This window comes from Ciconia boyciana, chromosome 22 (assembly GCF_034638445.1).
Source record: "Ciconia boyciana chromosome 22, ASM3463844v1, whole genome shotgun sequence".
NCBI lineage: Eukaryota > Metazoa > Chordata > Aves > Ciconiiformes > Ciconiidae > Ciconia > Ciconia boyciana.
In genome coordinates, this window is record NC_132955.1 from 2384946 (window position 1) to 2406554 (window position 21609).

Genomic DNA, 21609 nt, shown 5'->3' on the forward strand with positions numbered 1-21609 from the left:
GGGGGGGGGGGGGGGCCGGGCATCAGGAACGGGCAGCACCCGCTCCCCAGTCCCAGGCCGGCCCCCACCGCGGGGGAAACGGGCCAGCCCACGAGCTCTGCCCACGCGGGACAGCGGCAGTACCCCCGGGAGAGGCACCAGCCCAGGGGGGTCCCGGCCCCCCCCCCCCCCGGGATTTCCCTCACCCACCCCGCAGCACCGCTCTGCTCCCTGCTCCAGGAGAGCCCCGGAGCAGCACCCGGCCTCTCCCCGGGGCTTCAAGGGGCAGGAACCCCCACCCGCCCCCAAATCCAAGACGAGGCCTCCGGCATCTCCACCACCACGCTTTAATGGACAAGACAACGATCCCACGCTCGCAGCTCACTCAGCGCTGCCGGGCTCCCCCTCGCTGCCCCGGCTCTGGAGGGTGCGGGGGCTCAGCGTGCCGGACATCCTCCCCGCCAGCACTGCCACCGGTCCCCGCCGCGCTCTGCCTCCTCCAGCCGATCCCAGCGACCCTCCAACCGCAGCCCCCGAAACGCAGCCGGGCCGTTCCCAGGTGCCATCGGTGTGGGGAGCAAAGGGAAGGGCCAGGGCTCCCCAGATGGGCTGGTGATGCTGCAGGACCCTCAGTCCCCACCGCTGGCTGCCCACCCGGGGCCAAACCTTCGATCCCTGACCACCCCTCCGACCGCAGCCAGTGAAGGAGCCGACTCCCAGCCAACACACGGGGCCTGGCTGGGGGCCGGGGGCCAGCGTCAGTGAGCCTCCGAGCTCTGGGCAGGGCTGGGCTCGGCCAGGCTCCCCGTCTCCCCAGCCTGCAGCCGGCGGATGTGCTGATCCAGGAGAGCCGTGAGGTGCGCGGAGCCGCGCTGGAGCAGGGAGGACGTCTGGGAGGGCAGGAGGGCCAGGGCACCCACCGTCTGCCCCTGGGAAGCCTCCAGCGAGGGCAGCTTGGCGAAGTTCTCCACTCCCTGCCTGCTCAGGATGGTGTCATCGATGCAGGCGCCTGGAACAGAGAGGCAGAGCTGAGGACGGGAGATGGGGTGCCCACAGAGCCCTTTCGTCTTCCACAGGCAGGACTGCCACCCCTCGCCATCCATCCCCTCATTTTAATGAACACGACAGCAATCCCGCAGACGCAGCTCCGTTAGCGTGGATCCTGCCGGAGGGAGCACCTCTCCCCAGCACCGGATGAAAGCCCCGAGCCCGGTGCCAGCGGATGGGGACGCAGGGAAGGCTCTCACCCAGGAGGTTGATCTGCGGCACTCCCTTCAGCACCCGCAGCATCTCCTTCACCTTCGCTTCCCGGCTCACCAGCAGGATATTGCGCGCCACGAAGAGAGGGAGGAGATTCTTGTACTTGGACTGGGACAGCACGGGTCTGACAATCTGGGGGAGACAGCTCTCAAAATGCAGCTTTTCACCCCGGCAGGCATCACACAGTCGTCCCAGCTCTCATCCACCTTCCCCTGCCCCCAGCGACACCGGGATCTGCGCCGGCAGCTCTGCGCCTACCTCGTTCAGGACGAACTTGACCTCAATGTTGTGCTTTCGGAGGTAGTGCCTCATCAGCACCACGTCCTCGCCAGGCATGGAGTTGTATTGACAGACAGCAATCAACCGATTGTTCCGGAACACCTCCTCCACCTGCCGCCGTAACAGCCGGACGTAACCGTTGTCCTAAAGGGAGTGAACAGCGATGGGCCGCAGGGAAGGGGCAAAGGCTGCTGCCTCCTCCCGCTCCGACCCTGCAAACAGAGTTGCTGCTGTGAGACGCTGCCATGGATCGGGACTCACCTGGTTTCCAGCACTTGATTACCAGCTGGGACATCTCCCAACCACCCACAACACGAGGAAAAGGGGCAGTAAACACCCAAAAAAGCTCTCGTACAGGTGTCCAGCCAGGCTAACCCGGGACAGGGCTGTCCCGGGGGTCTGTCCCACACCCGGTGGGGGCTGCAGACCCTGCGTCAAGCCCCCGGAGCAATGGACGCACACGGGGTGTGCAAAGCCACTCGGTCTCCGCAGACACCGAGGCCCCACAGCCGCACACCCACAAGGGCCACAGGCCAAAAAATTACCTCCTCCAGCGTTTCCTTCCTGGGGGCCAGGCAGCGCGGCGGGACGGCCGGCCGCGGGGCCACGTACTCGGTCACGGCCATCAGCTTCTGGCGCTGGAAGTGCATGGCCTTCCAGTGCCGGGTGACCGCCTTGGAGCCGCGGCGGACGAACTGCAAGGCGGGCAGCCAGCCTGAGGAGAGGGGGGCACACGGGCAGCGCTCAGGGCCGGCGCCAGGGCCCCGGCTCCCCGGGGGAGCGGGAGAGGAGCCGGGACCGGGGAGCACGGCTCGGGTAAGGACAGGCCCGGGCCGCATGCACGCCCTCCCCCGCCAGGCCTGCGCCTGGCATCACCGCCCGCCCCTGCCCGAGCCCCGTGGAGACGCCCAGCCCCGGTGAGGAGCCCCTCACCCCGCCGCCATGGCGCGCCGCCGCCGCTCAGCGCCGCCATCTTGGCCGCGGGAGCGCAAAGGCCTGAGGGGAGGTGGAGGACCGCCGGCGCGCATGCGCGGAGAGGACGCGCGGTACCGGCAAGGGGGGGTGCGCGCCCTCCGCCCCGCCCCTTCCGGGGCCGCCCGTCTCCTAGCAACGGGCACGCTGCGGCCTGCGCCCCCGCCGGCCCCCGGGTCCCCCCCCGAGCCCGGCCCTGCCCCAGCCCGGGGGTCTCTGTACCCCCAACCCGGGGATCCCAGCCCCATGGTCCCCCCAGGCCCTGGGGTCTCTCTTACCCACCTGGGGGCCCCAGCGCTGATCCCCCCCAGCCCGGCAGTCCTGTCCCCAGCGACCCCCCCAGCCCGCAGGTTTCTGCCCCCCATTGCCGCAGCACCCTTCCCCTTGCAGAGAGCAGTGGGGCCAGCCCAGCCCCCCCGACAGACCCACCCAAGGGCCCAAGGAAGGGACAAGGATCCAGGCCACCCCCCCATCATGGCTGGGCAGGGGGAGACCCTGCTTGGGGGTGAGTGAGCCATTGTGGGGCCTGCTCATGTGTCAGCCTGGGGGCTATGGGGGGGCTGGACCCCACTGGCCCAAGCTCTGTCACTCTGGGTTTCCCACAGGCCGTGAGCAGACGTCCCTGGGGGTGACCCTCACCGACAGCCTCATCGCCACGAGGAACCTGCTTCGGCTGGTGCAGCCCCCGCGCCCAGAGAGCCGGTGAGGATCTGCACAGAGCCCACCTTCATCACCCAGGCTGACAGGGAGGGTCTCTTGGCACAAAGGACACCCCAAGCACCCCCCCTTCCTCTAGATCCACGGAGCTGGCGTCCCCCTCGACCATCCGCTTGGACCGGGAGAACATCTGTGCTATCGGGAGGCTCCAGAGCCTGCGGGAGATTCACAGCCTCTACCTGCAGCAGGTAAGGCAGGCGCGGGGCAGTGGAGATCAGCCCTGGTCCTGCGGGTAAAGACCTCCTTGGGGGGACCACAAACACCCCCAGTTCTGCTCCAGAGTTTTACCTCCCTGCATGGCCAGAGGGGCTGGCAACACTCCCCTCCGATGACAGTGCCACTGATGGAATTCAAGCGAGGGTCTGGCATCAGCCATTCGGTGTTTTTCAAACCCACACGAGGAGCCTTAGGGTCCTCCTGAACTCTGCTGGGGTCCCCGTGCTGTCACAGCCCATGCCCTCTCCATAAAGCTCGTGTGGCAGTGGTGGGACATCATGTTGCCTGCGTGAGGTTGGAGTGATTGTGGGGTGCTCCCAAAGTCTGATTTTTCATGCAGTAGAAAAACATGTTACTTTTTTTTTTTTTTTCCCCCAGAACCAAATTGAGAAGATTGAGAATCTGGGCTGCTTTCCCAACCTGCGGTACGGGCAGCTTCTGCCCCCAAGGAGATCGCTTTCCATGGTCAGAGGAGAGCGGGGCTCCCTCCTTCCCTTGGCAGAGATGGGGGGATTCGAATTGCAGCCCCTGCCTGGTGCCGCTGTCTCTGACCCTGGGGGCCGTGGTGTCCCCCCCGCCTCACACCGCTGCCCTCCCTGTGCTCTGCAGGTTCCTCTCCCTGGCTGGAAACCGCATCCGCAGAGTGGAGAACCTGCAGCCCCTGCGACACCTGCGCGTCCTGGACTTGTCCCACAATCAGATACAGACGCTGGACCCAGGTGGGGGGCAGGAACGGGTCCAGACGTGGCCTGGGTCTGCCCAAGAGGTGCTTCAGGTACCGGGGAAACGCTGGCAGACTCTTGGTCCAGGCTCTGCCAGGGCCACTGGCCCTCTGGTGCCAGCCAGAGCCCCAGCAGAGCCATGCTGGGGCTGGCCTGCGTGTTCCAGCGTGACACCAGTGTGGCCAGGTTTGAGCTGTCCCTTCTGCTGGCAGGCTCCAGGTGTCTGCTTCCACCTTGTGTCCTGCTTTGGCAGAACATTTCAGCGGCTCAGATCAAACTTGAGGATTTCAACCTCATGGCAAAGCTGCTCCAGCCCCGACAACCCTTCGTGCATCTTTCAGCCGGCTCCTCCCGTGGGTGATTTTTGGCAGAAGAGGGAGGGACAGAGGGATAATGTCTCCCTCCCCTCCTTTGTAGCGTTGCTATTGTGGCACCAGGCCCTCTGCTTGCAGACGGGGGTGAGAAAGGGAACGGCGAAGGCCGGGGAAGGGGAAAATCTTCAGTTCTCACATGGGAGTGTGTGCAATACACATTCCCACCCTCCCTGCCTCAGTTTCCCCAGCTGTGAGGTGAGAGACTGCTTCCCACAGTGGGGCTGTCGCCTTGGGAATGGGTGAAGAGCTGCGGGAGACGGGGGGCGTGGGGGTTTCACGGAGGCTCAGGTCCCATCTCAGCACCTTTCTGCCTTCCCTCTGATCTCTGCAGACGAGCTGCCCCGCAGCCTCCGTCTCCTCGACTTAACGGGAAACGAATGCACCCACCAGCATGGATACAGGTGGGTCAGGGGAGCCTGCGGGGGAGAGCGGAGGAGGAGATCAAGTCCCCCAAATATCGAATACAGCCTGAGCCCCCCACCCAAAGCCCAGAAATCGGAATCTCTGCCCTCTGCCCCGGTCGGGCTGTGGGGTGGGCTGCACAGAGCGGTGCCGGGGGGGGTTCGGTGCCAGGGGGTTCAGTGCCACCCCAACGCGCTCCCAGCCCCAAGGCGGTGCCGCATGGTGGGGGAACGTCTGCTCTTCCTTCGGTGCTTGCAGAGAGCTGGTGGTGGGAGCCCTGCCCCACCTCCTGCAGCTGGATGCCCAGCCCGTCCATGATGTCGTGGGCAAGGAAGAGGAGGAAGGAGGCTTTTCCAGCAGTGAGGACGAAGATGACGAGTTGCTCTCTGAGCAAAGCGGCCCCTTCACTGCAGGCAAAGGTGCCCAGACTGAAGCGGGACATGTTGCACACTTGGTGGTTAAGCAGGCCTGTCCCTCCGTCCCCAAGGGTGACAGGAGTGGCAGGGAGCTCAGGTGGCCGTGCCAGGTCTCCTGTAATTCTTCTCCCTCTCCCTCCCTCCATCCTTGGCAGATTTCTTTGCGGATCTGCACCATGAGCTGGCCGGGCGCTCGCAGCGGAGGCGGAAGGAGGCACTGAAGGAACACCGGACCCGTCTGGAAGAGCTGGAGGAGCTGCGGGAGCGTCGGGGTCTGCTGCTGCCTCCTGCACCGCTGAGCCCAGGCAGGGAGGGAGCAGCCTGCATCACGGCCCCAGAACCCAGGCGGTCTCAGCCCTGTCCCCAAGCGAAGCCGGGGACACAGCTGCCACCCCTGCCAGGAGCCGGCAGGCAGCATGCCCGCCCGCAGCCCCAGCGAGCTCCTGGCAGGAGCAAGCCCCGGACCAAGGCTCTGGAGGGGGAGACTCGCACCAAAGGAGCAAGAAATAGGCAGTTACCCCAAATACCCCGCACCAGCATGGCACCGCGCAGTTGGGATTAAAGCCTCTTTATTCCTTCACCAATCCGCCTGTCTGCCACGGAGCCCCCAGCCCCGCAGCCAGCCCCAGAGGGGCCGGGCACAGGCAGCTCTGCCTGATGGTGGGAAAAGACACGCCGGGCTGCGGGCGGGACGCCAAATCCTGCTCCACGTCTCTCTTCTTCCCTCCGCACCCACGTTTCAGGCCACGTCCACCTCTCAAAAGTGCTGATTCCTCTGGGGAAAGTTAGGGGGCTGGAGGCTCCGTACCCCCAGGCAGGGCTGGAGATGCCAATCGAGCCGTTCCCCACCACGCCATCAGTGGCAGATCTGTGGCGGGAGGAGGCGAGGAGCCAGGGCCGGGCACCGGGAAGGTTTTCTCATCCCCTATCCAGGAGCAATGCCGCAGGGGGACTGAGCCCACCCACCTGCGCGGGGTTTATGTGTAAAACTTCATCTCTGCCTCCACACAGTCGAAGAAGAGGTCAGCAAGCTCCTCTGGGCGGGGGGCCACCGTCCCCCCCAGCAGCGCGTTCATCCCCTCCAGGCCCTGCTTCTCCAGGTCCCGCAGCGTCTGCAGGAGCTTCTGGCCCCGCTCCTGGCAGGGTTGGGAGGGAGGAGAGCTGAGACCGGGCACCCTCAGGGAATTCGAGTGCCTCCCACATCACCAGGGGCAGCGCGAGGGTCCCGGGGCAGCAGCAGCTGGGGAAGGGTCTGCGGTACCTGGTCCCTCTCCATCAGCTCCAATGCCGCCTGGTGCCGGCGGTAGAGTTCGTGCCGCCGATCGACCATGCTCTGGAACCGCGGGATCTTCTTGGCGGGGTCGTCGTGGAAGGTGGGAGATCTCACCTGCGGTGCGGGCTTGAGGCCGGCCACAAAGATGAAGGGCTTGAAGACGGACCTGTCGGAGAGGAGCATCGGGGCCCTGGGACCAGCCAGCGCGACGACGGATGCTGCTCCCCGGGGACGCTCAGCCTGCGGCATGGCTCTGCCGCGTCACCGGCACCCCCGGAGCGGGGCTGTCCCCCACCGGCGTTCTCACCTGGAGGGGTCAGGGGTGGCCGTGAAGAAGTGGACGCAGGGCAACGCGGGGTCCTGGGGCAGCACAGACACCATGCTGCCCGCGGTGCGGAAGCCCTCTGAGTCCACGCAGATCCCGCTGGCCTTGTCCCGCAGGATGGCCATGAATGTCTCCGCTGTGATGTGACCTGGCAGGCGAGGCAGAGCCACATCACTGCTGGCTGCCGCGGCCACGGGGAGCATGGAGATGCCAGGGCGAGCCGTGGGCGGCCATCCCTGTCCCCCGTCCCCCTTCCCCACCTGCGTGCTGCTGCAGCAGCTCCTTGCCGGCACGGTACCGGGCCTTGGCAGCCTCCATGCGGGCGGGCTGGTGCGTCAGGGAGAAGACCTCGGCGAAGCTGAACTCGCCATCCCCGCTCCACCAGCCCTGGCTGCGGGCTCGCTGCCGCAGCCCCGCGTGCTCGGCCGTGATCTCCCTCCCGATGCTGAGCTGGTTGGAGATGTTGCGGCTGCCCTCTGCGAAGGCCGGAGGGGGGTCAGGCTGCGGGGGGACGGGGCTCCCCGTCCTCCCAGTACGACCAGCGCCCGCTCACCTCGGATCTGCTGGGCTGCCCAGTACCGTCCAGCTGTCTCCAGCACCCAGGCCTCGGCACGGTCAGCCAGCAGGAAGGTGTTGTGGTAAACAAAGGGCACCGGCTCCTCCTTGCAGCTCCCGCCCTGGCCGTAGCGCTCCAGCAACGCCGTGATCACCTCCAGGGCCTCCCGGGCAGAGCCGCCCCGCTCCAAACCCAGCCTGCCGCGCCGGCAGCACCCCGTCGGCTGGCGGTGGGGGACGGTGCGGGGCAGCCGGGGCAGCGGGGGGACACAAGACCATCCTCACCTCACCAGGTCCATCCCCAGCAGCGCCTCGTCCTCCCCCAAGGGCTCGCGGGTCCAGACGCCCTCGTTGCCCACGCAGACGCCGTGCTCGTTGGCACCCATCTCGGCACCCCACAGCCAGGCGGGACGGCTCAGCACCACCGCGTGGGTCCTCTCCGCCTGCTCGATCTCCAGGTAGGTGCACTGCGGTGCGGGGAGGGGACGTGGCATGGGGCTGAGACCTGGCGCACTCGCTGCACCATCCCCTGCAGCCGCCCTGGCTCCGGCACGGTCTCACCTGGACTTTGTCCCCGGGGCGGTGGACGGCAGCGGGGACGTAGATGACCTCCTGGACCTCGTGACGCGGCCGGTCGGCGTTCTTGCCGAAGATGACGGCGGGTGCCGTGGTATGCGGCGGCAGAGCCACGAAGCAGTCGCAAGACGAGGGCACGGGATCCCACCCTGCCATCCTAAACCGGGCAGAGGGGACGGGACGGGGGACACTGAGGGCGATGTCACCCCTTGTCCCTGTCCTGGATGTGTCCCCAGGGTCCCTTTGGGGTTGGCAGATGTGGGGAGACGGGGGGGCTGGGGGATGACATGGTCCTCGGATCTGGGGGGACATCGGGGACCCCACCCGGGGTGGCCTGGGGGGGCACCTCCTGCCCCGGGACCCCGCAGCTATTCACCGACCGGGGACGCCTCCCCCAACGGCCCCGGTAACCGGGACCCCCTGCACCGACCGCGGACGGGACCCCCGCCTGCACAGCCCCGGTTCCCAGGGCCCCACGGGGGGGGTCTGCTCCCCCCGCCCCGGCCCCACGGACCTGCCGCTGCTCCCGCGTCTCCGCCGCCGCGACCGGTCCCGCCCCCCCCGGCCCGCCCCGTCCGGGCGACGGCGGCGCCCCGTGGCCGGAGGCCGCACGGCGACAGCGGGCGGGGACCGGCACCGGCAGCCCCGTGGGGCGGGGGGGACCAGACCCCGTAGGAGCCCGGGGACGGGGGTCCCAGGTCGTCCCCCGTGGGGCAGGGACGGGGGACCCGGGTGTGAGCTGGGGAGGGGGTCCCGTGGGGCAGAGCCCCCCGTGGGTAGCACCCCGCGTGGGTTGTGCCCACCGGAGTACTACCCGGTGGGTAGTACTCCACGTGGACAGCACCCCTTGTGGGCAGCACCCCCCCGTGGGCAGCACCCCTGTGGGTAGCACCCCGCGTGGGCAGCACCCCGCGTGGGTTGTACCCCCCGTGGGCAGCACCCCTTGTGGGTAGTACTCCACGTGGGCAGCACCCTTGTGGGCAGCACCCCCCGTGGGCAGCACCCCGCGTGGGTAGCACCCCCCCGTGGGCAGCATCCCCTGTGGGCAGCACCCTGCGTGGGCAGCACCCCTGTGGGTAGTACTCCACGTGGGCAGCACCCGCGTGGGCAGCAGCCCCCATGGGCAGCACCCCCTGTGGGTAGTACTCCACGTGGGCAGCATCCCCCACGGGCAGCACCCCGCGTGGGTTGTACCCCCCGTGGGCAGCACCCCCTGTGGGCAGCACCCCGCGTGGGTTGTACCCCCCGTGGGCAGCACCCCCTGTGGGCAGCACCCCGCGTGGGTTGTACCCCCCGTGGGCAGCATCCCCTGTGGGTAGTACTCCACGTGGGCAGCACTCCCCACGGGCAGCACCCCGCGTGGGTTGTACCCCTGTTGGGCAGCACCCCCTGTGGGCAGCACCCTGCGTGGGCAGCATCCCCCGTGGGCAGCACCCCCACGTGGGCAGCACTCCCTGTGGGTAGTACTCCACGTGGGCAGCACCCTTGTGGGTAGCACCCCCCCATGGGCAGCACCCCGCGTGGGTTGTACCCCCCGTGGGCAGCACCCCCTGTGGGTAGCACCCGCCCGTGGGCAGCACCCCGCGTGGGTTGTACCCCCCGTGGGCAGTACCCCCTGTGGGTAGTACTCCACGTGGGCAGCACCCCCCACGGGCAGCACCCCGCGTGGGTTGTACCCCCCGTGGGCAGCACCCCGCGTGGGTAGCACCTGCCCGTGGGCAGCACCCCGCGTGGGTTGTACCCCCCGTGGGCAGCACCCCCTGTGGGTAGTACTCCACGTGGGCAGCACCCCCCACGGGCAGCACCCCGCGTGGGTTGTACCCCCCGTGGGCAGCATCCCCTGTGGGTAGTACTCCACGTGGGCAGCACCCCCCACGGGCAGCACCCCGCGTGGGTTGTACCCCCCGTGGGCAGCACCCCTTGTGGGTAGTACTCCACATGGGCAGCACCCTTGTGGGCAGCACCCCCCGTGGGTTGTACCCCCCGTGGGCAGCATCCCCTGTGGGTAGTACTCCACGTGGGCAGCACTCCCCACGGGCAGCACCCCGCGTGGGTTGTACCCCTGTTGGGCAGCACCCCCTGTGGGCAGCACCCCCCCATGGGCAGCACCCCGCGTGGGTTGTACCCCCCGTGGGCAGCATCCCCTGTGGGCAGCACCCTGCGTGGGCAGCATCCCCCGTGGGCAGCACTCCCTGTGGGTAGTACTCCACGTGGGCAGCACCCTTGTGGGTAGCAACCCCCGTGGGCAGCACTCCGCGTGGGTTGTACCCCCCGTGGGCAGCACCCCGCGTGGGTAGCACCCGCCCGTGGGCAGCACCCCTGTGGGTTGTACCCCCCGTGGGCAGCACCCCCTGTGGGTAGTACTCCACGTGGGTAGCACCCGCCCGTGGGCAGCACCCCGCGTGGGTTGTACCCCCCGTGGGCAGCACCCCGCGTGGGCAGCGGCCCGCGCGGCACGCCCGCCCCGCGGTATGCAGGCAGACCTGCCGGGCAGCACCCTGCCCGCGGGGGGACTCTGGGCGCCCGCCCGGCGCGTCCCGGCGTGCGAGGCCGGGCCGGAGGGGTGCGGGACGCGGCCCTCCTGGGGGGCTCGGCTGGTCCTCAGCCGGGTGGGTCACCCCCCCACCCAGCCGGCACCCTCCTGCATCCCCATCCCGAGCAGCCCTGGAGGCCCGAGGCCAGGGTGGGGGTCAGGGTGCCGGACGCCCGGGTCCCTGGGCAGAGACGGAGCCGGAGAGCCGGGGCGTGGAAAACACGCGGCGTTTATTCCAGTACAAAACCCAAACCCACAGCCCCCGCCGCCTCTTCACAGCACAAACGCTCCCCTCGCCCCCGGCCGCAGCACCCCTCGGGTCACCCCGCTCCCGGGGTTCCCCGCTCCCCTTCACCCCCCGCAGCCGCCAGCTGCCCCCCGTCCCGGGCTGGGGCTCGGTGGCGGATGCTCGCCCCCCCCCCCCCCCCCCCGGGCCGGGCCGGTTCCTCCCTGCCCCGGGGAGGCGGCTCGGGGGTGGGAGACGCGGTGGTTCGGGGCGCGGGGCCGGGATCCCCACGCCGCAGCAGGCTGGACTGGTTTCGGCGGGTGGGAGCCGGCCTCCGTCCTTCCCCACCCGGTTTTACAGCCTTCGTTGCCCCATCGCAGCAGGCAGGGCCCCGGGGGGGGTGCGGGGGCAGAGCACACCTGGGGCCCTTCCTCGCAGCCCCCCGGCTCTGAGCCGGGTGGGGGGGCCCAGCCCTGGGGCGGGGGGGGCAGCGAGGCGAGGCTGAGCCCCGGCATCGCTACGGGACCCCCTGCTCGGCGGTTCCCTCCCCAGCCCGGCGCAGCACCCCTAAACCTGCCCCGGCAGCTGCGGCATGGGGGACCCCGACACGCCGGAGCCCCCCGCCGCTGCCAGAGCCGGGCTTGGCTACCAAAATCCGATGAGCCACCGGCGTGATGCTGCGGCACCCCGGGGAGGGTCCTGAGCTCCCCTGGGGTCCCCTCGAGAGGTGAAATCCCATCCCGGAGCGCCGAGGGGGAATTTTGTGCTGGAAAAGGCAAATGCTGGAGTTGGGGACATCCTTTGAGAGCTGCGGGCAGCCCAGGTCACGCGAGTCCTGCGGAGGGACGATGGCGGCCGTGCCGGGGCTGGGGACACGTCCCCGCGGACCCCCCCAGCGAGACTTCACCTCGTGCTGGGTTCCTCCAGCCCCACGGCTCGTCCCCGGCCCCATGGCGCAGCGGGGCTGCCATCGGCCCCTCGCACAGGGACAGGGACGGGGACGGGGACAGGGATGGGGACAGGGACAGGACCCTTTGAGGGGTCCTACCCCCCCTCCCCATCCATAAGGCCCACGGCCACAGCTTTGGCCCGAGACGTCCACTCTGCCCAAGTGGCAAAGCCTGGCTTCACCTTAATAAAATAATAATAATTAATAATAATAATAATTAATAATTAATAATAATAATAAAACAATTGAAACCGAAGGCCTTGGGGCGCCCTCTGGGCACGGACCCCACTCGACTTCACCTCCACCCCTTCCCACCCAGACCCCAGGGTGCTCTGAGCCCGGGCAGCCCCCACAGCCCCAGACACAGCCCCCCCCGAGCCCCCAGGACAGGGCCATGCCAGGAGATCAGCCCCCCCCCAGATCTCGCCCCTCCCCAGATTCCCAACTGGTTGAACTGGTGCTGGCTGGGGGGCAGACCCTGAGCAGCCCACGAGCCCCGTCCCACCTGGCCCCCAGCACCGCACCCCAACACCCCCCCGGGTCCCGGGTTCAGCGTCTCCTCCTGCGTCCAAGGGGTTCTGCCAAAATCGGGGAGATAAAACCCAAAAGGACCAAAACCCAAGAGTTTCGTGGACCGTCAACCAGGGGGTGAAGGACAGATACGGGGTCCCCTGGGGGAAGGGGGATGGCCCCAGGGGAGGAAAGATACGGGGTCCCTGGTGGGGGACGCCCCAGGAGATACAGGGACCCGGGAAGGGACAGCTATGGGGTCCCCGGGGGGACAGGCAGCATGCACGGGTTGGGGGGACAGGAAGAGGTCCCCTGGAGATACAGGACCCTGGGGAGGGACGGCTACGGGGCTCTGGGGGGACAGGCAGCATGCATGGGGGGGACAGCTGGGGTCCCCTGGAGATATGGGGGTCCCCGAGGGACCTGCAGCACACACAGGGGGATGGCTGCGGTCCCCAATGGGGTCCCCAGGGAGGGACGGCAATGGGGTCCCCGGGAAACAGGCAGCATACCCACGGGGGATCCCCCGCAGTCACGGGGTCCCCGGGGAGGGACGGCCACGGGGCGCCGGGGGGGGGGGGGGGAGAGGCGGGGGTCGCAGGGCGGCGGGCGGGCAGCGTGGCTGTGCCAGGCCGGAGGAATGTGGCCGCCCCGGCTCTCCCGGGACCGCGGCCGCCCCGTGTGCTTCCCGCCCGGGGCCGCGGTGGTGGTGGTGGGTGTGGGAAAGCTGCAGGTGTGCGCTTGGGCAACCGCCCGCCGACACGCCACGCGCCCGCCGTGGCCCCCCACGGCCCTGCCACGGCTCACGTTCAAGCAGGATTTCTTTTTTTCCCCCATTTTAGCCTCCATTTGGGCCAAAAAAAAGGAGTTGGCAGCCCCAAGCCCCCAGCTAAAGCAAGGCTCCAGGGGATGTGGGACCCCCACCACCCCCAGCATCCCCAGCCGGGGCGGGGGGCCGCAGGCACCCCCCAAGCCCCTGTGTGCATCCCTGGGGGTGCCAAAACCTTATGGGTGGTGAAAAAGCGGGGCTGGCATGGGGGGGCCCGAGCCCGGGACACCAAGGGTTTGGGGGGGAACCATGGGGAGGGGGCCGGGGGGGCTGCGGACACCCTTCCCGAGCAAAGGCTCCCGGGTTTCTCCTCTCTCCCTTTCTCCTTCTCCTTCCTCCCCTTTGGGGCCGGACGTGCCCGGGCAGCACCTGCTCCTTCGGCTCCCATTGATGTTCTTCCCAAACAGCCCCGCCGCCTGCCAGCAGCCTCCCGAAAAAAAGATTTGGGAAGCCGGGGGAGGACGGCGGCGGGGGGGGGGAACCGGGGCGGGAGAACGGGAGCGGGACAAGTGAAACTGCCGTGGGGCAGCTGCGGCTCCGGCGCTCCCCAGCCGGCACCGCCGCAGCGGGGGACGGGGTTGTGCCACCGGCATGTCCGCCCCCTCGCCGTTGCTTCGAGCGCAAGGTGCCAGCCCTGCGCCTGCCCCACCCCAACACCCTTCGGAGACCGGCCCCGAAGCGTCCCCCCTTGGCCCCCGCCCAGGGTCCTCCCCACCTCCATCCGCGTCCCCCCCCCGGGGCTCAGCAGCTCAGTTTGTGGGGGCGGCGTTACCCCCCTCGGCCTCCCTCTTGCCTCCCTTGCTGGCTGATGGGTCCCCAGCGCCCTTGACCTCGGGTTCGCCCCCGTCCTTGCCCCCGTCGTGCGTCTTCATGTGCTTGCCCAGATGGTCGCTGCGCATGAAGACGCGGCCGCAGACGGGGCAGGCGAATTTCTTGGCGCCGGTGTGGGTCTGGAGGTGCCGCTGCAGCTCATCGGAGCGGGTGAAGCGTTTGCCGCAGAAAAGCCAGTTGCAGACGAAGGGTCGGTCGCCGCTGTGCCAACGCAGGTGGGCTTTCAGGTGGGAGGTCTTGGCGTACGCCTTCCCGCAGCCGGGGATGTGGCAGTTGTGTAGGTGCTTGCGTTTCACCCCCTCGGGGCAGGGACCCCCCCTTTCCGCCTCCTGGCAGTTGGGGCACCGGCACGCGGCCTGCCCACCGCCCCGCGGCACGGCACGACGGGCACCTTTCGGCCGCCCGCTGCCCTCCGCCTCCGGCCCCCGGGGCTCGGGGGGTCCCTCCAGCGCCTTCGCCCCCTCCGGTCCCAGGAGGTGCTGGGCGGGGGGGGGCAGCAGGTGGGTGGGGGGGGCGCAGAGCTGGTGCTCCCCCCCACCGTACCCCCCCAGGGCCGGCGGCAGCCCGGGGTGCCCAGACACCTGCAGCCCCCCGCCCTGCCCGGGGGGTAGCTCCATCCAGCTGGCTCCGGCATGGAGGTCCCACCAGTTGACGCCTCCATCCTCGCCGGGAGGGCCGGGATGGGGGGGCCGAAACCAGGGCTCGTAGGGATGTGCCATGTCCGGGGCGGCCGGCAGCAGCTTGGCGTAGGCACCGGGGGCGGCGGGCCCGTCGGCCGGCAGATCTAACCGCGGGGGGCCATGGGGCTCGTAGGTGCCGGGGTTGGCGAAGGTGGCGGCGTCGGGACCCGCCAGCGGCAGCTCCGGGGGGGGCAACGGGGAGGTGAAGTCGGCGGAGGCCGCCGCGGTGCTGCCGTGGGGCTGGAAGGGCTGCAGCGGCTGCAGGTCCAGGTGGCTCGGGGAGGCTCGGGGTGCGTCGGAGGGCTGGGTCCCCAGGGAGCCGCAGACCGCTGTGAGCATTGCCGAGCGGCGCGGGGCGGAGGCGCAGACAGACCTGCAGGGCCAAGGAGGGACGGGCAGGGAAGTGGGGAGTGGGGAGGGGGGGGGGAGAGAAGAGCTGTGAGAAGAGGGGGGGGGCACACCTCCTAACCCCCCTGCCCCTGTGCGTGCCGGCACGAGGCGGGGTTTGGCACCGGCGGTAGCCCCGGCACCGATTCCCGTCCCGCACCGGCATGGTCTCGCCGTGCCACGGGTGACAGCGTCCCCAGCACCCATCGTCACCCGTGATTTGGGGGACACCCCTGCCCCGCCAAGGGGGTTTCTCTGCTCCGCAGCCCGGTGTGACACCAGGACGGTGGCACAAGCAGGAGGTCACCCCTTAGCACCCGTCCCCGTGCCCCTATGGACCTGTGCCAGCTCCAAAGGGGTCTGTGCCTAATTCCGAAATCTAAGGAAGCCGCCAGCATCTGCCTCGTCACCTCCCCGACCATGTCCCTCCAACGCAACCGGGGTCCCCAAGGGGACGTGAGTGGTGTCCCCAATCCCATGTCCTGACCACGGGGGGACACGGCACCCACGAAGCCACCCTGGTTCTCCTGCACCCCGGCTGAGTTTGGAAATCATTGTCCCCAGCTCTGCACCTGCCCCACGCCCCTGGCCCGGCTAGGAGCCCCCAGGCTGCCGGGGGGGGGGGGGGGGGCAAAACACAGCCGGGGGGGCTGCACCCCCGGGCTGGTTGGCAGCAGGATGGGGGAGCGGAGCCGGCTGCGGGGAGGCAGCAGAGCCCCGGGGCCGAGCCTCTGGCAGCCCTTTGAAGCCAGGCTCTGGGGCTGCCTTCACCCACGGCCCCGGACCCCCGGGGCACCCGCTGCACCCCCAGACCCCCGGGCACCCACTGCCTCCCCAGCACAGCGGCCGTGACTCACTGGGAGCTGTGCAAACCCCACTGGGGACGGGCCCCACCCCAGTGTTGAAATCCACCTGCCGCCACCGGCTCCCGCCCCCCGACTTCCCACCAGCGCCGTGGCAGGGGGTGGCCGAGACCCCCTCCCCGCAAACCCCCACCATCCCCTCCCACCACTGTCGCCTGCTCCAGCCACCCCCACGCTGTCCCCCCTGGCTCCCCACCACCCCCAGCCCATGTGGGACAGGGACAGACCCCCAGGGAGACACCTGGGGGGCACTGAAGCTCTTGGGGGGGGGGGGGGGATCCCCTGCACAAAGGGGCCTGACCCCCAGAGCCCCCTGATCCCCAGCACTATAAGCCCGGGGCAGGGAGGGGGTCCCCAATGCTGAAGACCCCCCAGCTGCGTGGGGACACCATTTTCCCCTGCCAGGTGACACCGGGGAGGGCAGGGGGACTCCAAGGGTAGGGACGGGAGCTGGGGGGGGGGCAAAATCCCCCTGACAGGACCCATCTCCACCTGCGATACCCAAGTGCAAGTGGGAGCTCGGCCTCGAGCCGGTGCCAGGGCGGTCACGGGTGGGACGAGCCCCCCAGGACCGGCGGACTGAGCAGGTTTTGGGGTGCTGCTCCTCGGGGGGGCTCAGCTCTGCCCACCCCAACCCTTGCAGGGTTTGGCACCAATTTCAAGGCCAGCTCCAGGGGACTGTCCCTGCCTCCTGGGGATGCCAGCGGGGTAGGTGACGGCTGGCACTGAGGGGGGGTCATGGCTCCCAACCCAGCACTGGTCCCCAGTGGGGTCCTGAGCCCCTCCCAGCCCCCTGATCCCCGTGGGTGCCAGATTGGGGTCAAAACCATGAAACCCGATGGTGATGGCCCTTTGTGGGGCTACAGGGTGGCAGCCTGCACCGCACAGGCTTCCCCCCCCCGTGGATCTGGGGACGGAGGGGACTTGGCAGGGAAGTCCCCCAGCTCCCCAACCCCGACGGGAGGAGAAGGGACCCTCCGCGGGGTCCCAGGCAGGTCCCACCCGACGCAGACCTGGCACGGCCACGGTGAGCTCTGGCCAACGACAGCCACGGCTGTCCCAGCGCACCCCGCTCCCAAACATCCCCCTCAGCTCGGGGGTCCCAATGGGACCAAGCCCCCCAGCCACAGCCCCACACGCACCGAGACCCACAGCCGGGTCGCACCACCTCCACCGCGGCTACACCCTGCCCAGCTCCGCTGGAAACCCACTGCAAGCCAGGGAACAGGGACGTGCGCTGGGATGGGGGGGTCTAGGAGGGACCCCTCTCGTTGGCCTTGCCTTTCCGGCTGCCCCAGCCACTCGTGGAGGCTCCCGGGGCGTTTTTCCATCCAGGAATGACGACAAAAATCCCCAGAGGCCCCCAGCGTCCCCCTCCCTGGCGGGGCTCGACGACGCGCTGGCCGTTTCACCGCAGGGAAACTGAGGCACCGGCGAGTGATGCGTCCCGTGAGTCACGGTCCAGGCTGGGCAGAGGCGGCTCTGCCCGTCTCCCAGCCCCAGCCGGTGCCTCGCCCCGCGGCAGGGCTGGGCAGGCGGCTCTGCCCTCAGCCCTCAGCCCCGGCTCCTGCCCGGCCGGGCTCGGGGAGCCCCGACGGGCGGCTCGGGTTCGACGGTCGGGGCCGTTGCCGTGGGTTTGGGGTGATGCTGCGGGTTCAGGGGGTGATGCTGCGGGTTCAGGGGGTGATGCCGTGGGTTCGGGGGCGATGCCGCGGGTTCGGGGGCGATGCCGCGGGTTCGCCGCGCTCACCCCACCGCGCAGCCCACAGCAACGCTCCCCGGGGCCGGAGCGAAACTCCCCGGGGCTTTGTTGGGGTGGGGGGGGCCGGGGGGTGGGGATACACACACACACACACACACACACACAGCACCGGTCGCGGCGCGGGGGGCCCAGCCCGCCCAGCCCCCTGCGTTGCACCCTCGCACCAGGGCTCGGCACGGGCGTGGGGTCCCTGTGGGGCAGGAGGGGGGCCCGGCCCCGTGGGAGGGGGCTTCGCGCTGTAAACTGGGGGTGAGGGCAGGGCGTCGCGGCAGGCGAAGGGGCCAGGGAGCCTCGGGGCTCGGTGGCCAGTGGACGCGGCGGCAAGCAAAGACTTGCCGGGGCTGGGCTGGGCCGGGGCGGCGGAGCCGCCAGCAGCGCGTTCCCAGCCGCCGGTCGGGGCGGCCGCGGCACCCGGAGCCGGCCGGGGGTCCCCACCGGGGGTCCCCGCGGCCGCTCACCCTCCCGTCGGGGCGTCGGGGCGATGGAGGCGGGCAGCGCCGAGGGGGGGTACGTACGGGTCTAGCGGCAGCGAGCTCCCGGCGGCTCCGTCCTCATCGGCGTGGCGTGGGCGCTGGCTCCCGAGGGGACCCCGAGGGACCCGCGCGGCTCCCCAGGGACGGGGCACCCACTGGGCCGGGCGAGCAGGAATGGCTGGGTCCCAGCCCGGCTGCCGGCTCTTCCCTCCTCCCCACCGTCCCAGCTCCACCCCTCCCCGGCCCAGGTGATTTTAACCCTTGGAGGCAGAGCCCCAGCCCCGCCGCTTGACAGGAGCCTGGTCCCGGTCCCAGGATCCGGCGCACGAAGGCGGAGGGAGGGGACGGGAAGTTCGCAGCAGACACCGCAAGCAGGGGGGTAATTAAAGAAGAAAGAAACAACCGCCTCCCTCCCGCGCCCGTGGCCGCCCTCCTCCTGCCGCCCTCCTGCCAACCCCCCCCGGGGACCCCCGGGCACCCCGCTGAGCCCAGCCGGCTGTCCCCCCCGTCCGGGGGTGGCCCCCAGAGGTGGCCATCAGCTCCTGGCCCCAGGGATGTCACCCGTCGCTGCCCCCCCCCCCTCCCCGTTGCGGCTCGGCCCTGTGCCATGGGGTAAATGGGACGGGGACGGGCGCAGGGGACAAGTTTTGGAGCCAGAGCTGGACCCGCAGAGGAGGGAGTGGGATGTCGATGGCAGGACCCACCATGACCCAGATGGATTCAGGGCACCCCAAAAGGGTCCAGGAGGTCCCGACTGAGCCCGTCCCCGCTCAGCTGGGGGGCAACTGACCCTCCCGGCTCCCGTGCCCCTGCCGCCGAGGCTGCCAGCACAGGGGGCTGCCAGGAGGGACAAGCCCTGGGATCTGCCAGGCAGCAACGCCGCGGCCAGAGGAGCCACTTAATCACCGAGGCGTCATGTCCCCATTTCCACAGCCAAAATCCCCAGGCCGGCACAGGTCTGGCTGCTGGTGGCTGCAACCCTGCGGGGACCCTCGTGGCCCCGGGGGAAATCCACCCTGCTCCAAAGCCCATGGGAAAAGGTGCTAGTGCCTCGCCAGAGCCAGGACCTCGGCCGGCAGCACCACGAGCCCGGCCGGCTGAGCCCGGCGTGCTGGCGCGTGGGAGCCCACATCTCCCCGGTGTGCTTGCCAAGCGCCCGGCCGGGCGGAGGGCACAGGGAACTCCTTCGCCCAGGGGAAAACTCTCCTGGTTTTCATCATCCCAGGGACGGCTCCACCGCCGCCACCGAAACGCAGCTGCCTGTGGCGTGAGCGTGGCCCTATGGCTCGGCCGAGCACTGGGATGGACACCCTGGGGTGGGGACCCCGGGACGGGCAGGGGCAGGGCAGGTGGCAGGGCAAGCTGCTGAGGGGGGCTTGGCTGTAAATAGGTGGTGGTGAAGATGTGCTGGTGCTCAAGTGCTCTGTGGGGCACATGGGGGATGCAAGGAGGACGCAGGGGGACCCCAGCTCCAGGCTCTCGCCACCTCTCCTCCCCTGCGCCCACCCAGGAGGTGCTGGGGGCTGTTCCCATGGCCATGGGGAAAGGGGATGCTCTAGCCTGGGGACGCTCGAACGCTCTTTGGGCCAGGGTGGTGGCCCCAGGCTCCCCAGCTGCCTCCCAGGCACCGTAGCGCAGCCACCAGCAGCTCTCTGGGCCAGGGAGCAGTTTGCAGACTTTGCACGTACAGCTCCAGGCACCCGCCAGACCGACCCCCAGCCTGGTCCCAACCCCGGTCCCGGCTGTGCCACCACAGGGAGCAGGGACCCCATGGTGTGCCTTTCCCCGTGCATTGTGCACATGGTGGGGACGAGGCTCGTGCTGCGTCCCTTCGCTCTGGGGTCTCCTCCCAGTCTCCCCAGTGCTTCAGGGACTGGTGGTGCAGGAGGGAGATGGGTCCCTGTCTGCTGGCTGCCGTGGCTCCTCTCCCACCCGTTCCTGGGGGGGCCCCTCTCCCTGCCAGCCCCAGGCCGCAGAGGGGCTGCATGGCAGGAGGATGTGGGACGCCGTGTGCCTCCTCTGGGGACAGGGACAAGCACCTGGGGAGGCCCCGACCCACTCACGCCACCAGCGCCTGACCCCCTGATCCTCCGGACCCCATCCCAAAACACTGCTCCTGGGCTGGGGGGGAAGGAGTCGCTGGGACGGGGCCGGGGGCAGCGGGAGGCTGAGAACCTGCGGCTGGATGGGGCAGTGGCACGGGGCCATGGGGACCGTGGGGATTGGGGGTCTGGGGGGGCCAGGGGCTCCTGGAGCTGCTTTGAGCAGAGCTGGAGCCCCGGCTGGGACCACACATGGGGAGGAAATCATGCCGGTGCCGGAGGATTCCGGGGGGGCATCTCCTCGCCACCGAGCGTCTGAAACCCCAAGCCGTACCTTGAAATTACAGCTAATTACAGAGCCTATTTGCATAAATTACAAGGCGAGAGGCAAATGCCTCCAATCCCTCCCGAGCGCTCAGGCAGCAGGAGCCGCTCCAGCCGCTCAGGGGGGAACCGAGGGGTGGGTGGGGGTCCTGGGTCCCACACGGAGCCAGGATGGGGGCAGGAGGGGTCGGTGCTCCCCAAAACTGCATGCAGGACCCCGCTGCGTGGGTGGGCACGAGGCAGCAGCCTCCCCCCATGCCCCCAGCCCTCACCCCACTGCTGCCCCCGGAGCTGGGCACGCCTGGCCTTGCCGGGGTGGGGGGACACGGCCCTCGCTGTGCCCCGATGGGTGATGGGGCGATGAAAGGGGCACAGACAGTGCTGAGCTGGGGGGGGTACAGCCCTATGGCATATGGGGGTTGGGGACACCCCTGTCCCCAGGGGGAAATAGGGGTGGAGAGATGGAGGGACAGAGGGATGGAGGGACAGAGGGATGGAGGGATGGAGGAGGAGAGGCACCTCCTGGTCCCCCCAGGGCCAGGGGGATGGAGAGATGGAGGAGGAGGGATGTCCCCCCAGGCCCCAGGAGGATGTTGGGGGACGGAGGGACGGCCGAGGCCCCTCCCGGCCCCGCGGCAGAGCACTTCAAACGGCTCCTGGCTTGGGGGAACCGACGGCAATTTCCTCCACTGCCATAAAACAAATTGGTGTCTGTGGGGGGAGCGGGGCCGGCTGGGTGCTGGGAGCGTGTGCATGCATGTGCATGCGTGTGCACGCGTGTGCAGTGCTGCTGCATGCGTGTGTGTGTGTGTGCAGGGGGTGTTGCGTTCACGCGTGTGCCCACGTGTGCAGGACATGAGCCCCCCGCGCTCCACCAGGTCCCTGCGTGTGTGCACGTCCCTGTGCGTGCGTGCACCAGCTGCCTGCGTGCACCCACCCACGCATGTGGGTGCTGAGCTCCGTGGAGGCTGGGTGCCTAGGAGCGGGATGCCCGGGGAGAGTGCCCGGGGGGGGTCTGCAGTGGGAGCCACGGGGCTGCGCCGTCTGGGTCGCCCTGGCCTTGGGGGAGCCCCGGGGGTGGCTGCGGGGCCTCAGACGGGGAAAACCGAAGCGCCTGGATCCTCCCCCGAGGTT

At 69.6% G+C, this 21609-nt stretch overlaps 4 protein-coding genes across 7 annotated transcripts; 1 reads left to right on the top strand and 3 right to left on the bottom strand.

Annotated features, from left to right (window-relative positions):
• Nucleotides 1-312: 312 nt before the first annotated feature.
• Nucleotides 313-2559, bottom strand: MRPL10 (mitochondrial ribosomal protein L10). The gene is made up of 5 exons (XM_072886002.1): nucleotides 2452-2559; nucleotides 2064-2233; nucleotides 1498-1662; nucleotides 1227-1371; nucleotides 313-988 (listed from the first exon to the last, which is right to left on the bottom strand). Exons 1-5 carry the CDS (start codon nucleotides 2489-2491, stop codon nucleotides 738-740), a joined length of 771 nt encoding a protein of 256 aa, XP_072742103.1. The 5' UTR covers nucleotides 2492-2559; the 3' UTR covers nucleotides 313-737.
• A 63-nt stretch (nucleotides 2560-2622) lies between these two features.
• LRRC46 (leucine rich repeat containing 46) lies at nucleotides 2623-5899 on the top strand. Its single transcript, XM_072886192.1, has 8 exons — nucleotides 2623-2995; nucleotides 3096-3192; nucleotides 3287-3395; nucleotides 3802-3848; nucleotides 4033-4142; nucleotides 4851-4920; nucleotides 5180-5340; nucleotides 5493-5899. Exons 1-8 carry the CDS (start codon nucleotides 2737-2739, stop codon nucleotides 5897-5899), a joined length of 1260 nt encoding a protein of 419 aa, XP_072742293.1. The 5' UTR covers nucleotides 2623-2736.
• Nucleotides 5900-5906: 7 nt separating this feature from the next.
• SCRN2 (secernin 2) lies at nucleotides 5907-8620 on the bottom strand. Of its 4 annotated transcripts, none has more exons than XM_072886006.1 (8): nucleotides 8581-8620; nucleotides 8052-8223; nucleotides 7776-7957; nucleotides 7489-7688; nucleotides 7196-7411; nucleotides 6918-7083; nucleotides 6599-6776; nucleotides 5907-6473 (listed from the first exon to the last, which is right to left on the bottom strand). In XM_072886006.1, exons 2-8 carry the CDS (start codon nucleotides 8220-8222, stop codon nucleotides 6315-6317), a joined length of 1272 nt encoding a protein of 423 aa, XP_072742107.1. In that variant the 5' UTR covers nucleotide 8223; nucleotides 8581-8620; the 3' UTR covers nucleotides 5907-6314. The 4 variants fall into 4 exon arrangements, 3 of the variants coding, with proteins under 3 accessions (XP_072742107.1, XP_072742106.1, XP_072742105.1); XM_072886005.1 differs by lacking the exon at nucleotides 8581-8620 and having other exon boundaries at nucleotides 5907-6112; nucleotides 6304-6473; nucleotides 8052-8557; XM_072886004.1 differs by lacking the exon at nucleotides 8581-8620 and having other exon boundaries at nucleotides 8052-8557.
• Nucleotides 8621-13862: 5242 nt separating this feature from the next.
• SP6 (Sp6 transcription factor) lies at nucleotides 13863-14963 on the bottom strand. Its single transcript, XM_072886136.1, has one exon. It carries the CDS (start codon nucleotides 14961-14963, stop codon nucleotides 13863-13865), a length of 1101 nt encoding a protein of 366 aa, XP_072742237.1.
• Between the last annotated feature and the right edge of the window lie 6646 nt (nucleotides 14964-21609).